Source organism: Muntiacus reevesi, chromosome 14, assembly GCF_963930625.1.
Source record: "Muntiacus reevesi chromosome 14, mMunRee1.1, whole genome shotgun sequence".
Lineage (NCBI taxonomy): Eukaryota > Metazoa > Chordata > Mammalia > Artiodactyla > Cervidae > Muntiacus > Muntiacus reevesi.
Genome location: NC_089262.1, coordinates 23,519,231 through 23,533,761, shown reverse-complemented (window position 1 = coordinate 23,533,761; position 14,531 = coordinate 23,519,231). Strand labels below are relative to the sequence as shown.

Sequence of the window (14,531 nt, the reverse complement as noted above, 5' to 3'; positions counted from 1 at the left end):
TATCTTCTGATCAGAACAGCTAATCAGGGTAATATATGAGGCTATATGGTGAAGGAAAATGGGATACACTTTGATTTAGATATTTGTAGCAGATTCCTATATTTTATGTTTTCCATTTTTTGTAACCATTATATTTTGGTTAAAGATTATCTATCAACTTTCTATATTTGCATGCATTCATCTCCATCAAGGCAAATTCCTACTGCATAATTTTGGAGGTTTCTCACTGACTGGGTATTTCCCCAACTGGTCCCTCAAAAGCTTATCAAGTTTACCTCCCACAGCATCACCCCCAACAAAGAATGTATCGATAGCTTTTCACAGATCACACAATTAACTCATCAATGAATGCTTCATGCCCTAATCTAGGCTCTATGTTAGAGGTACACTGCCCATAGATTCAATGATATATTCAATTATATGACCAGACAGGCCATTTAGTACAGTGTTTAGAATGAAGTTTCTTCAGACTGGCTAGCTCAAATCCCATCCTATCACCTACTAGCTATGTGATTATGAGCAACCTCGATACGCCCCAAGGTCTATATCCCATGTTTATCATGAGGATAAAATAACAACATAAATCAAGCACTGAGAACTCTGTCTAGTCTACATTAAACATTTTGTAAATGCTAGATCTTGTTATGACTTTGTACTAAGAGCTCTGTTGGGCTTTAGAGATAAAATGTTGAACAAAAGTAGACAAAAGCCCTTGCCTTGGGAGAGTTTACATCACACAGGACAAAACCTACAAGTAACAAATGACATGAATTTGTCATTGAGGTTTCACTACATTTTACTTAATATTTGTTTAATAAAAAGTAAATATTTATTTTAAATTATTTGAGAATAAATGAAACATATAGCTGCAAAAATTTACAGGGCTATAAAAATCAATGTAGTCCTTTTTAGTCTTTTATAAACAAATATTTATAAAATTAGGAAAAAAGCACATAAACAACTTTCTATGTAATTTTATCACTAAATAATATGAATTGCAAAATATTCTTACATTTATGCAAACAGAAAACAAACAAACCAAAAAAAAAAAAAGCTGACCTTTCCCTAAAGTTCAGAACCCTACATATTTCTCATTTGTTCATTTTTCTAGTATAAATAATATATTAGTGATATGCTATTAGTGTTCATTAGTGTTTAACAACATTCTAATTATTGCCATGATTCTGAGAAGGGAAACAATATTTTATATGGGCTTTTGTGGCATTTTTAACCACATTGATTTCCATTATTTAATTTATTTAATGCTTTTAGGTTAAATAGTTTTGGGTAGATTCAAAAATCACATACTCATGATAAAGAACAAATGATCAGAACCAAACTCAACAACAAAAAATAATAAAAGTGTCACAAAAGTATAGAGGTGTGTTTTTACTTACTATGAAATGATAGCCATAGTCAAAATAAAATGAGTCTAGTAACAAAAGAAATTTATGAAATCAATGCGTTAACAATTTAAATTTAGCATCTCGGTTAATAATTCATATTTCAAATAATCCTCAAGTATGAAAACAATAATCTAACATATATGCAACAAAAGATTATATAAAAATAAATATAAATCAGAAAACAGCTATAATTGAACTTTTGAATATTATTGTGGGTGGAAATCACTTTAAAGATTTCTGCTTTGGCCTAGCTCAGATATAAGTTGATGCTTTTTAAGCGATAAAAGAATACACCCAGGACAGAGTGAGTTACAATGTGTCCTCTCACAAGATATACAAATTCCATTGCAGCTGAGGAAAATAGAGGCTTTAAGAGGAAGAGGTCAAGTTCTCATGTTAATTAGTTTTGAGAAAACATAAAATACTTGCTAAATCATGTATTCAGATATATTGATCAAAAATAAAGTTGCTAGTATAATCTTAATGTGCATTATATTAGTTTCTATAATCTGCACATACACACACATTTTGAGAAACATTCTCTACAACTCATTTCACAAGCTCTGCCTGTGTAACGTATGTGGGATATTAAAGTAGGTGACAGAGCCAATATGGAACTCACTTTTTCTAAAGGCTTTCAAAATCTATGCAAGAATCAGAGTCAACAGTTTGAAAAATTGCATGTAATATACTAGAAAATGCTCTACAAATTCATTTTGCTCAAGGAATACATGTAGGATTAATTTGATGGTAGTTTTAGAATCATGCCTTGAACCTTTATAGAGTTCTAGAATTATAGAAAAAGCCCATCAATATATTACATTATATTTAGCTCCTGAAATTATCTCCTTTAAAGTTCTTTTATCTTTTAAAAATAATGATGTGTGAAGTTAAGAGAAAACAATTGAATTTTTAAAAAATAAAATTTAACTGAGAGTAGTAGTAAATTATAGTATTGTATATGAGACAATTATACACTTTCTTAAATCTAGAAGGCTATATCTACTGATTTACATAAGTGTAGAAAATAATACAAAGCATATCAATAGGTATGATTATATATGACAATGTTAACTACATTTTAAAAAGAAGCACAGACACAATACACATATAAATCTTGCATACCAAAAATGTTGGCAATTTTACGTCTTTTGTTTCTTTCTTCATGAAAACAGGGCCCCTTTATTTTCATTAAATTTACCATATATAGTTAATTTATTAGAATGAAAGCAGCAAGAGTGCTTTCATTGTTGGATTTATCTTTGAATCCACACTTCAAGTTAGCAATAAATGTATTAATTGAGAATTGCATGAGCACTATATTTAGTGAAAATTGGTTTTTGTCACAATATTTTCAACCAATTAGTGCATAGTCACCTTTATGATAAATTTTACTTTTGATTGTATAGATAGCTCAATAACAATATCATTCAGGAATATTAAAATTTAAAAAAATTAAAGATGAGTGATTTTAGCAGCATAATTTAAACAGATTTCTTGAAAAATATACCATGGTCTAACATACCATATTCCCAGTAATATGTTTTCATAAACATACCTTCAAATTTCCAAGTATTTAATTGTCTATCTTTGGGTGGGAATTCATGTAGGTACATCTGTTATACAAGTGACTGCAACAGACGCAGATGACGCCAACTATGGAAATAGTGCCAAAGTGGTCTATAGCATATTGCAAGGACAGCCATATTTTTCAGTGGACCCAGAATCAGGTAATAACATTTACTTTTTCATTATGTAATACATCTGAATGCACAGTTCATTTTTAGATTTTTACATACTTAAAATCACTCTATTAAGTACTGCGTTTTTATTTATTACTAATACTCCATGGAAACAGAAACAGATTTCCTATTATTTAAAAAGATTTGAAAATTAGCCCTTGAGACTAATATTTATTGAGTTTAAATTTATGATGCAAACTATAGAATTTCACAGAGATTGAACACATTATGTGTCTTAGAAATTACTAAAACTTAAAAAATGTGACAATCATCAATATTAAACAAGCTGATAAAATTTTTGACGCAAGTAGTTTTTTTAATCAAAATGATAATTAAATTGATTTAGCAAAACCTGTTTCCTAAACAATTGCCCATGGAAGAACTTTTGTCTGTTCTGTGACTAATGTTAAATTGGTTATGGATTGGAAGACTTATCTAGGTCCACTGACATGTTATCATCTGCGTGTTCTGATTAATTTCTGTAAAATGGATCTTGCATGGCTTAATGTTAAAACACAATGATTGAATTGCAAAATATGTGTCTACTTTTTCCAAAAGGTATAATAAAAACTGCATTACCAGACATGAGCAGAGAAAACAGAGAGCAGTACCAAGTAGTTATACAAGCCAAAGACATGGGAGGCCAGATGGGAGGACTTTCTGGGACCACCACAGTCAACATCACTCTGACAGATGTCAACAACAACCCTCCTCGATTTCCCCAGAGTAAGAGAGGTTTCAGTGATATCATGCGGAAAGTTTCTCAAATACACTGTCAACAGTTAAATGTTTTTGCTCCTAGTTTATGCATACAGATGAATCCACAAACCCCCCTTCAACAGAATGTCACAATTTCCCTCATATTAAAGTGAAGAATCTGCCTGCAATGCAGGAGACACAGGACAGGCAGGTTCAATCCTTGGATTGGGAGACCCCCTAGAGGAGGAAATGGCAACCCACTCCAATATTCTTGTCTGGGAAATCTCATAGACAGAAGAGCCTGGTGGTCTACCGTCCATAGGTTGCAATGAGTTGGACACGACAGAGCAATGAATACTGCATCACTTCAAAGTGACTATGATCATTTTTATCATTGAGTAGTTAATGGAGACAACAAAGAAAGGAGGTTCTTTTTGGCAACTTTAATTATCCTCTTCTACTTTTTGAAGAGTTATAAAATTTTCCAGCCTGGCTTTCCCAACATTTCCTATGATCATCTAGTTCTTTTGATTATCTTTTCCCTGGTTATGTGTACGGACTCTCAAGGCTGACCACTTGGTTTCAAATCCATGTCTGTCACTTGTCTGGCCTCAGTTCTCTTGTTTGTACGTAAAAACTGTAATTCCTTATTTAGTCAATTCTAAAACAGGTTTGTTGATGCTTTAATATTTCTGAAATCAAAAACTATATTAAAATAAATGCAAGTTAGTTTAATCGGCCACATTTTTCTTTTTTATTCACCCATAGCCTTATGGAATACCTTGGTTGTGATGACATCTGATCCATGTTAAAAAATTTCTGGTATCTGTTACCTACTTGTGAATAATTACACCAGTCTATAGCCATTCAGTTGTAGCCATTTTTAGGTATGCATTGGATTCTTTGCAAGCCATGAGGCCCTATAAATATAAATTCTTATTCTCTGCTGCAAATATTTCCATTTTGCAGCAAATAAAAACACAAGGGGCCCTTTCTTGAAATGTTCTATTAAGGACCCTCACAATTCAATTTCTGACTGATTCCAATGCAATAAAGCATTTTTTCAAGCTAATCAAATTTTAATACTTGATGATACAGCTCTGGATGGTGGACATATACATATGATAAATGTTAAAAAGTAAACATCACTGAGAATATGAATAATAAGCTTAATTAACATAAATCTAAACTTTGAATTCAGTTTCCTTAAATATAAACTGAAAGGGTATGATGTGGTGAATTCTCAAATGACTTCCCGCTCTATAATTCTCTGATATAATATAATCTTAGCAGAAGTTTGGAACTGTAATAGCAATAGCAGAAATGATCTTGCACTCAGAAATGAACTAAGCATCTTAAAGACATAATTTCATGTAATCTACTTAACAAACATGCGAGTTAATTGCTATCATCATCTCGATTTTATAGATGTGGAAATTAAGGGTTAAAGAATTTAACTAACTTGCCCAGTGATGAGCACTGAAATTCAGGGTAGCTGGATTTAGAAGTCTCTCTTCTTAAGAACCAAGCAAATTGGAAAGAGAACAGACTTTGAAGTCAGAGAGACTTAGTTTTGCCTTCTGCATTTCCCAATTTTATAGGATGATTTCCTTGAGCCTTATCTCTGAGGAAAATATACCTGCCTTCATTCTATAAGGATGAATGTTAGAATTAAATGAATTAACATAGAGGCCTTTGGCCTTATATAGACATCAACACATATTAAATGTTTAAAAACAGTTGTAACTTTCATTAACATTTATTGTGATATTTTCCAATTATCTCTTGAATAAACCCTCACAAACTTAAATGCTTTTGGGGACAGCACAATGTAAAAATTTCAGGAGATAGAAACACTCATATCCCAATAAAAAACATTAACAAGCAAAAAAGAAAAGAAAGAAAGAATGAAAGAACTTGTCATGCAAGGATTTATTTTTTTTTTTCTATTCCTGAGTTAGAATATAAGAATAAATGTATGTTCTAAATAATTTATCACATGAATAATGTGTAATGATAATACTGAACACTTCAAATAAGCAGTACATTAACTGCTTTCCTGCCCTCTTAAGTCAAAAAGTTCTGGATTCTAACATCAGGACTACCATCTATTATCTAAATAACCTTGAAATATCCACTTAATCTTTCTGGAACACAAATTTCTCATTTATAAAATGAGGGAGTTCTGCCTTTATAAATTATTTTCCCAACTTAATACATCTGCAATTTTTGACAGCTTACAATTCAATATGATGAAAAATTCTCCTAACTTAAAATTAATTTAAGTAAAAAAAGCAGAGGAAATGAAAGTTTTTGTTATCTAAAGATGAAACAGCTTTGATTTAATTTTCAGGTACGTATCAGTTTCATTCTCCTGAGTCTGTACCTCTTGGAACTCCTCTTGGAAGGATAAAAGCCAATGACCCTGACGTGGGGGAAAATGCTGAGGTGGAATACAGCATTACTGAAGGAGATGGAGCAGACATGTTCGATGTCATCACTGACAAGGATACACAGGAAGGGATTATAACTGTCAAACAGGTTTCTTCTTGCTGTCTTCATTTTTTCATTGAGCACTTTATGGTTTATTTTTGCTTTTTAGGTAAGAAAGCCTAGGATTTATTTCTTCCATCTTTTACATGCTTCTGTCCTTCATATAAATGGGAATAGTTGTGATTTCTCTTCAAGTGAGTTAAGCATCTTTATCATTGACACTTAAAATTGCTATACAACTTCAACAGCTTGTGCTTAGAGTAAACAACAAGTAAAACTAGGATCAAGTAATCTCAAAAGTCATTTTTATATTTCTCCGTGACATTATTTTGCCATGGCACTACTCTGGCCACTGGACGTGAAGAGCTGGCTCATTGGAAAAGACCTTGATGCTGGAGAAGATTGAATGCAAAAGGAGAAAGGGGCAGCAGAGGATGAGATGGTTAGATAGTGTCACTGACTCAGTGGGCATGAATTTGAGTGAACTCCGGGAGACAGTGAGGGACAGAGAAGCCTGGTGTGTTGTATTCTATGGGGTCACAAACAGTCACACAGGACTTAGTGACTGAACAATAGCAACTGTGCTATTACTTCATGTACATTTCCAGATATTTAAATTTCTATGTGTGATATCTATTAACATAGATGAGGGTGGAAGATAATTTTTAAAGTGGTAAAGGAGAACATTATAAAATGTTGCATAGTATAATCCAGCTAAATATATCACACTAATTTTATTGGTTTGATTCAGTTCAATTCTTGTTTTCCACAGCATTCAGATTATTGATTTTTTTTCTTTTTAAAACAAAAGTTTTAGAACTGTAGGACTTAAGGAAGCAACTTATATGAATAGCTTGATAAATCTCAAATTTATATTTTTGCTGATTTCAAACTTTTATAACTTTAAAATAATAATACATAATATAGTAATAAATAAATAACCTATTTATTTATTAGATATTTCATTTACCCATGATCACCAAAATGTAAAATGTATTAATAAGTACAAATCAGTATTAATGTTATACTGTTACATTCAACTACTCTTTATAAACATGTAAGGCAAAAAAAAAAAAGAGAAAGTACTAACTTATTTGATATACTTATGAAACAATAATTGGGAAACTTATTTAACCAAAATTACTGGAACTACTGAAGAGGTGTTTATTACATTTTGATATTGTCTCTGCTTGTTATGTCTGCTCTGTTGTACTGATTTTTCTTACTTCATTTCACTTCAGAATTTAGATTTTGAAAACAAGATGCTGTACACTTTAAAAGTGGATGCAAGTAACACTCACCCTGATCCACGATTTTTACACCTGGGACCTTTCAAAGACACAGCTGTGGTTAAAATATCTGTGGAAGATATAGATGAGCCTCCTGTGTTCAGTAAAGTCTTTTATTTGATAGAAGTAGATGAAGATGTAAAGGAAGGCAGCATCATTGGACAGGTGACAGCATATGACCCAGATGCCATGAACAATTTAATAAAGTAAGTGTTTTAAGAAAACCTAAGTTTGAAGATATATAACAATCACTCACTATTTACAAGTTGTGTGGAAAAAAAACATACAATATGTGATCAAGTACAGTAATAAGACCAAATGCTTCCATAACAAAGACTCTTAGCTGTACTGCCTTTTAAGTACTCTGGTTATATTGATTCTTTTGGCTCATCACACTTTGGGCTTCCCTGGTGGCTCAGATGGTAAAGAATCCACCAGCAATGCAGGATACCTGGGTTCGATCCCTGGGTTGAGAAGATCCCCTGGAGAGAGGCATGGCAACCCACTCCAGTATTCCTGCCTGGAGAATCTCCATGGAGAGAGAAGCCTGGCTGTCTACAGTCCATGGGGTCGCAAAGAGTCGAACATGACTGATAACTAAACACACACATCGCTTAACAAAGCAGCTCCTATTATTTTATCTTTCTGCAGGATGATAAGACTATAGCACTGAGCATTTAAATAACATGCCAAAAACTTAGTCAGTGGAAAAGCTGGTTTGAGGTTCAAGCTATCTGGCTACTGTGTCCATGTTTTAATCCATTAGTTATTGAAATAATTCTTATCCCACTGTCCTTCTTAGATTAATCATAGTTCAAATAATAAGAGATCTAAATAAAATGTTCTTCTAGAAAAGTTATTAAGAGATACCTGGAAAATTGATGAAATAACTTTGAAATTAGTCCCTAGGCACATTTTACATAAAAATTTTTGGGAAACAAATTATCAACTATATTAATAACACACAGGATTGATAAAGACAGTAGTGATACTTGAGAACAGTGAAACTATTAAAAATTAGTATTATTTGTGCATAATAGTGTAATAATTTCTTAAAGTTTGAAGATTATATTAACCATTCCAAAACTTTCAAATGTGCCATAAATTATGCTGAAGTGAAGTATAGTGAAACTCGCTCGGTCATGTCCGACTCTGCAATCTCGTGGAGTGTATAGCCCGCCAGGCTCCTCTATCCAAGGAATTCTCCAGGCCAGAATACTGGAGTGGGCAGCCGTTCCCTTCTCCAGAGGGTCTTCCCAACCCAGGGATCGAACCCAGGTCTCCCACATTGCAGGTGGATATTTTACCATTTGAGCCACCAGGGAAGCTCAAATTATGCTTAAGGAGAATATAAATGTAATTGTGATATAAATTGATAAATAGGATGGGTGAATGAAAATGGGTAGGTATGCTGATGAAGACAAAGAAGACTAAAGGAGCAAATACTAGATTGTTTGTTAATGTGTGACTACTATAATAAAATATCTAAAATTATACTTTGCTTAAGATTTAATTTTTTACCCAACAAGTACTTACCATGTAGCATAGGGAACTGTTCTCAATATCTTGTAATAACCTATAATGGATGGGAATGTGTAAGAAGAATATATATATTTACATATGGTATAAACTGAACTATTTTGCTGTATACCAGAAACTAACACCACATTGTAAAATGAACTGTATTTCACATAATTTTAAAAATTTAATACTAATTAAGGAAACTAAATAATTAATATGTTTTGGGAATGCCCAAATTTCCTACAATTCATGTCATATATCATACATTGAAAATCAATGAGAGTCACACTAAATATATAGGCATTAAATTTAGTTTAAGATGTAATAACTATTCATGTTAATTTACAAAGCAATATTTTTTGCACTAAATATATACTAAGCTTAATTTTTTGGTTAATATATTTTTAAAATAAACAATTCATGAAATTTTAATCTGTACTTAGTACTCAGAGTTTAGCTTGAACCATTTGGCTAGTTTTAGGTTAATTAGGAGAGAATTTATGTAACCTTCTTTCTTAAGTAACTGTTCAGGTTCAAATCATATATTTGTATATTGTTCAACATTAATTTAAAAACATAATACCAATGAATGAAAGATTATTAGATACTCTTATATCATCGTGCAAAAAGAGTATTAATTTTGCATTATCATGTTGTATAAAACTCTTAAAATGAAATAAGTAATCTAGTTTTCCAATGGTCTACACGTATGCTCCAGCAGGTTTACATCCAAAATTATGTTTATTTACTTTTTATTGAAATTGAGTGAGGCTGATTGGCTTTGGCATCTCTTATATGTGAATTTATTTAAGTAACAAAAGGGATTTCAGAGTGTTTTTGTGTTCTTTGTAGTAGAAAGAACTACTAAATAGAAATAATTTATGTAGTAGAATAAATTACGTAAATAGAAATAATTTACGATGTATATAAAAATGCATAAGGGACTGTAGATACCAATAGCTAGAAATGCTCCATAAATATCTATTCTTGATAGATTTTGCAGTTTCCAAAAACATAGTAGTCAGTGTTGGCTGTGCCTTCATTTAGACCTAGAATTTGTGATGCCAAATGTTTATGCTTAAAATTCCACATTTATGTTTTCAATAAAGTCATTGATTTTACCTTTTGCCAGTTAACAATACCCACTGTTAGAAAGTTTTAGACAAGTGACAGGATATTGACTGTTTTAGATTAAGAACAGTTTATTGCCCTACTACTGAGAATTACCTAGTATAAAGGAGACAGCCTCTTAATAATCTTGTCTCATTCATTTGGTATATCTTGCATATTGGAATTCAATGAATGTTGATTAACTTGAGAAAGGCAAGCTAATTTTCCATGTTGCCAAGGATATTTGTTTATTTATTCAAATAGCATCAAGGATTTTATTTAGTTTAATCATTTTAACACCCCTTTCTACACAAAGGTTTTAATCTTTTTTTTTTTTTTTCGGTTTTAATCTTTTCATTGAATCAAGTGATAAGCAACAGCATGCTTTTCTACTCAAATGGTGGCATCAGATCCATGATATGAGACTCAAATATTTTGTCTATCTTTTCCAATTCTTTAACCTATATAATTCTGCTTTCTAGGCCTGATTTTTAGAGATAATTAACAACATTTCACATTCATAAACTAATATGACTGAATTCAGTAGTACATAGCAGAGACTCAAGGATGAACTTGTACAAAAAGCAACCCATGGCTTTTGCCCCTCAGAATTTGGTTTAGTTTTTCCTTGTCTTTTCTTTCCATTGTCCATAATAGGGATTTTTTTTTTTCTTCTACTATTCTTGAGGACTGTGTTGTGGGTTGTAACTTCTCTTTTTTCATTTCTAATTTTATTAATTTGGTCCCACTCTCTTTTTTCTCAATGACTCTGGCTAAAAGTATATCAGTTTTGTTTATTTTTACAGAGAATTAATTCCTAGTTTTGTTGATCTTTCCTATTGTTTCTCTGTTTGCTTGTTTTGTAGTGTCTGTTTCATGTATTTCTGCTCCTTATAACTGCTTTTCTTCTGCTAACTTTGGATTTTCTCCTACTAACTTTGGATTTTATTTTTTGGATTTTATTTACTGTGTCACTCTCTTCTGTCCTGTGTATTAACTGTTGAAAAGTTGACTGATAGCCTATGACATTCCCTTATATATAATTTGTTGCTTTTCCCTTCCTCTCTTTAATTTTCTCATTTCATTACAATATGTCTTGGTGTGGTCCTCTTTGGGTTGATCCTGTTTTGAACTCTGTACTTCCTGGCCTGGATGCCCGTTTCCTTTCTCAGTTTAGGACATTTTTCTGCTGTCATGTCTTCAAATATGCTCTCTTCCTGTTTCTCTGTTTCTCTTCTTCTGGGCCACTAAATATGAATCTTATGGTGCTTGATGTTGTACTAGAAGTCTTGCAAGTTTTCCTCCTTTATTTTTATCTTTGTTTTTCCCTTTTTGCTATTTATCTTCAATGATTTCCACTACTCTGTCTTCCAGATTGTGGTCAATTCCTCTGTCTCAAGTAATCTGTTGATTTCTTCTGGTGTATTTATTATCTCAGTTATTATATACCTCATGTTTGTTTGCTATTGTTTTCTAATTGCTCTATCTTTTCTTTGTTTCATCATTCCAATTTTCTGCCTTGTTTGGATTAATACTGTGCCTTATTTTGCATTCGTCAATATTTCCTTTTTTAAAGTCATCGTTCTTTTCTTGCTGGGTATAGAATTTTAGATTGAGGGTAGTTGTTGCTTTTTTCTAGATCTAAAGTAAATATTTTGAAATGTCTTTATGTTTAATTAAGCTTCTTGGATCTGTGAGTTTATGACTTTTGTCAAACTTGGAAAACTTTTCTACCACTCTTTCTTCAATAATTTTGCCTTACCTTCCTCTCTTTCAGATCATTTAATTTTAATTATGTTAGGTCTCTTGAAAGTGCAACACAGCTCACTGGTGCTCTAATTTTTTAATCTCCCTCACCTTAGTCATTGTAAATAGTTCCCATTCATTCTTCTTTTAAAGTTTACTATTTTTTTTTTTTTTTTTTGGCAATACCTAGCCTGCTTTAATTCCATCATAGGATGATTTTCAACTCACAGACTGTAGTTTATTTTCTAGAAGCTTTATGAAGGATATATATATATTTACACACACACACACACACACACACACACACACACACACACAATATATATATATCCTTATTCTTTCCTCTCTTTGCGATTGTACAGACTATAGCCTACCAGACTCTTCTATCATAGGATTCTCTGGGCAAGAATATTGAGATGGGTTGCCAATTCCTTCTCCAAGTTTTCAGAATGCATTTAAAATAACTGTTAAAATATCATTGTCAGCTAATTCTGTCAACTGTGTAATATCCGGGTTATATTGACAGATTTTTGTTTGCAGTCACATTTCCCATTCCATATTCACCAGTGATTTCTGATTGCACAAAAAATATTGTGTTTATACTGTGTTTAGTGTGTGACACTTTATATTTTTATAAATACTCTTGAACTGTATTCAGATGCGTGGCTAAGTTACTTGAAATAGCTTAAACCTTTTGGGTTTTGCTTCAGCAGCCCTTTGTCTATAACTGGTTTTGCCCCATAAATCAGGTAAGACATTTCTGAGTAGTCCAACAAAGCCCCGAGTGGTGAATTTTCCATTTTGACTGGTGGGAACTAGAATTATTTCCAGACACGTGCCAGTTCAACTTTGCTCCTGCTGGACCTTATAATTGGTTACATCTATGGAAGCCATCGATTTTTTTTTTTTAATTTTTAAAATTTATTTATTTATTTATTTTTGGACGCCATAGATTTTACTTGTTCTCTTGTGTATTCTGACCAGTACTCATCTGGAGTTGAGTGGGAGTCTCTTCATATTTCTGTGGTCCTCTGTGAAGTTTTATGCCCTGAAGTTCTCTACCCAGAAAATTGTAGCCCACATTAGTCGCCTTGGTCCCCAGAATCATCTCTTGAACTCAAGGGATTGACAGGCTCCACCTGGGCTCCCACTTCCTGTGTTATTGCCTAGAGACCCTCCCAGCACAAAGTCACTTTTGAGGATTGCATCATTTTTTCCTCTTTCCCCAGGAATTACACTGTCTCCTGGTATCCAATACTTCAAAAATAATTGTTTCATATATTTCATCTGGCTTTTAGTGTGGAAACAGGTGGTATATCTAGTCCCTATGAATGAGAACATTCATACCTTTTCAAGCTTTCAGGTTTTCAAGATTATATAATTATAGCCATTCATTTTAGAAAAATGTATTGCACAGATAATTTTACAGCAAATAAGATGTCTATAATCATTCCCTAAGTAGATACACCAATGCTATTTATTCTACTTCCATCAAGTATTTCATCTTTCAAACAACTTATCATCTCCTAATTATTTATTATTAAGTAGAACTACTGTAATATTTATGGATTTATGTATTTTACTAACTGTAAATATTTGCTAATATAATTATCTTTCTTAATAAACTTCTATTGTCTCTCTCTCTCTCTCTATATATATATACATATGCAGTGAAGTGAAAGTCAGTCAGTTGTGTCTGACTCATACTGTGTGTCTATATCTCACACATTATATCTGATAATTTCCACATGATCCAATTTCAGGAGAAAAAATTCTTGGTCAAAGACTGACAGTAAAACTTGCAACCTTTTTTATGATACATAAAAGTGGCTGATACATTTTTAAATTCATAGCTCTGCCTGATATATTTACTTTTATAGGGTACTTAACATCTTCAAAAAACAATCAGCTGTAGTTTTACCTGTAAAATCTCAAGAATTGTGACAAAGGGAAGAAAAATATTGGGGGAACACATGAATTTGAAATTATGTTTCTAAATTTGTACTGCCAAATCTAATAAAATATAGGGCCATGCCTGAAAATATAATATTAAACTCATCTTGCTAGCATAAAAATATGTGTTAAAAAAAAAGCTTTATATATTCAATTACAGTGTGAAAAATAATCCGTAATTCAACCAGAAGACACCATTTTAATATTTGACTCTTGTCTGTCTGAATCATTTAGAAGGATGACAGATCCGATAAACATCATGGAAAAACATTTTCCAGGGACAGTTTGGGAAGTAATTCTCACCCACCAGTAAATCCGCCCATGAAACATATTTTCTGAATTACACTGCTGCTTGCAACATAAGATTTTGGTTACAATTAGCAGTTGTTGTCAACTTTGCGTCACCTCATTAGTTATCCTGGATTTCCTAAGTTTTAAGGTTGATTATAGCTTTACAGTCTCTGAAAGAGTATGTTGTCTCATTTCGCACCTATTTTATGCTCAGCATATTTAAAATTCAACAAATTTTAGAAGAAATCAGTTCTACAGCAGTCATGCAGAGAAGTACAAAA

General features: G+C 32.2%; 1 protein-coding gene across 3 annotated transcripts in view; it reads left to right on the top strand.

Moving 5' to 3' along the window:
* CDH9 (cadherin 9) overlaps positions 1 to 14,531 on the top strand; it is an 81,525-nt gene that overhangs the window by 54,682 nt on the left and 12,312 nt on the right. For 2 of the 3 annotated variants that reach the window (XM_065905316.1, XM_065905317.1), the window contains exons 3-6: positions 3,017 to 3,136; positions 3,707 to 3,874; positions 6,201 to 6,388; positions 7,582 to 7,835. In XM_065905316.1, coding sequence (XP_065761388.1) covers positions 3,017 to 3,136; positions 3,707 to 3,874; positions 6,201 to 6,388; positions 7,582 to 7,835 — 730 coding nt within the window. The remainder of the gene's footprint in view (positions 1 to 3,016; positions 3,137 to 3,706; positions 3,875 to 6,200; positions 6,389 to 7,581; positions 7,836 to 14,531) is intronic. The other variant, XM_065905319.1, reaches the window with a different exon arrangement.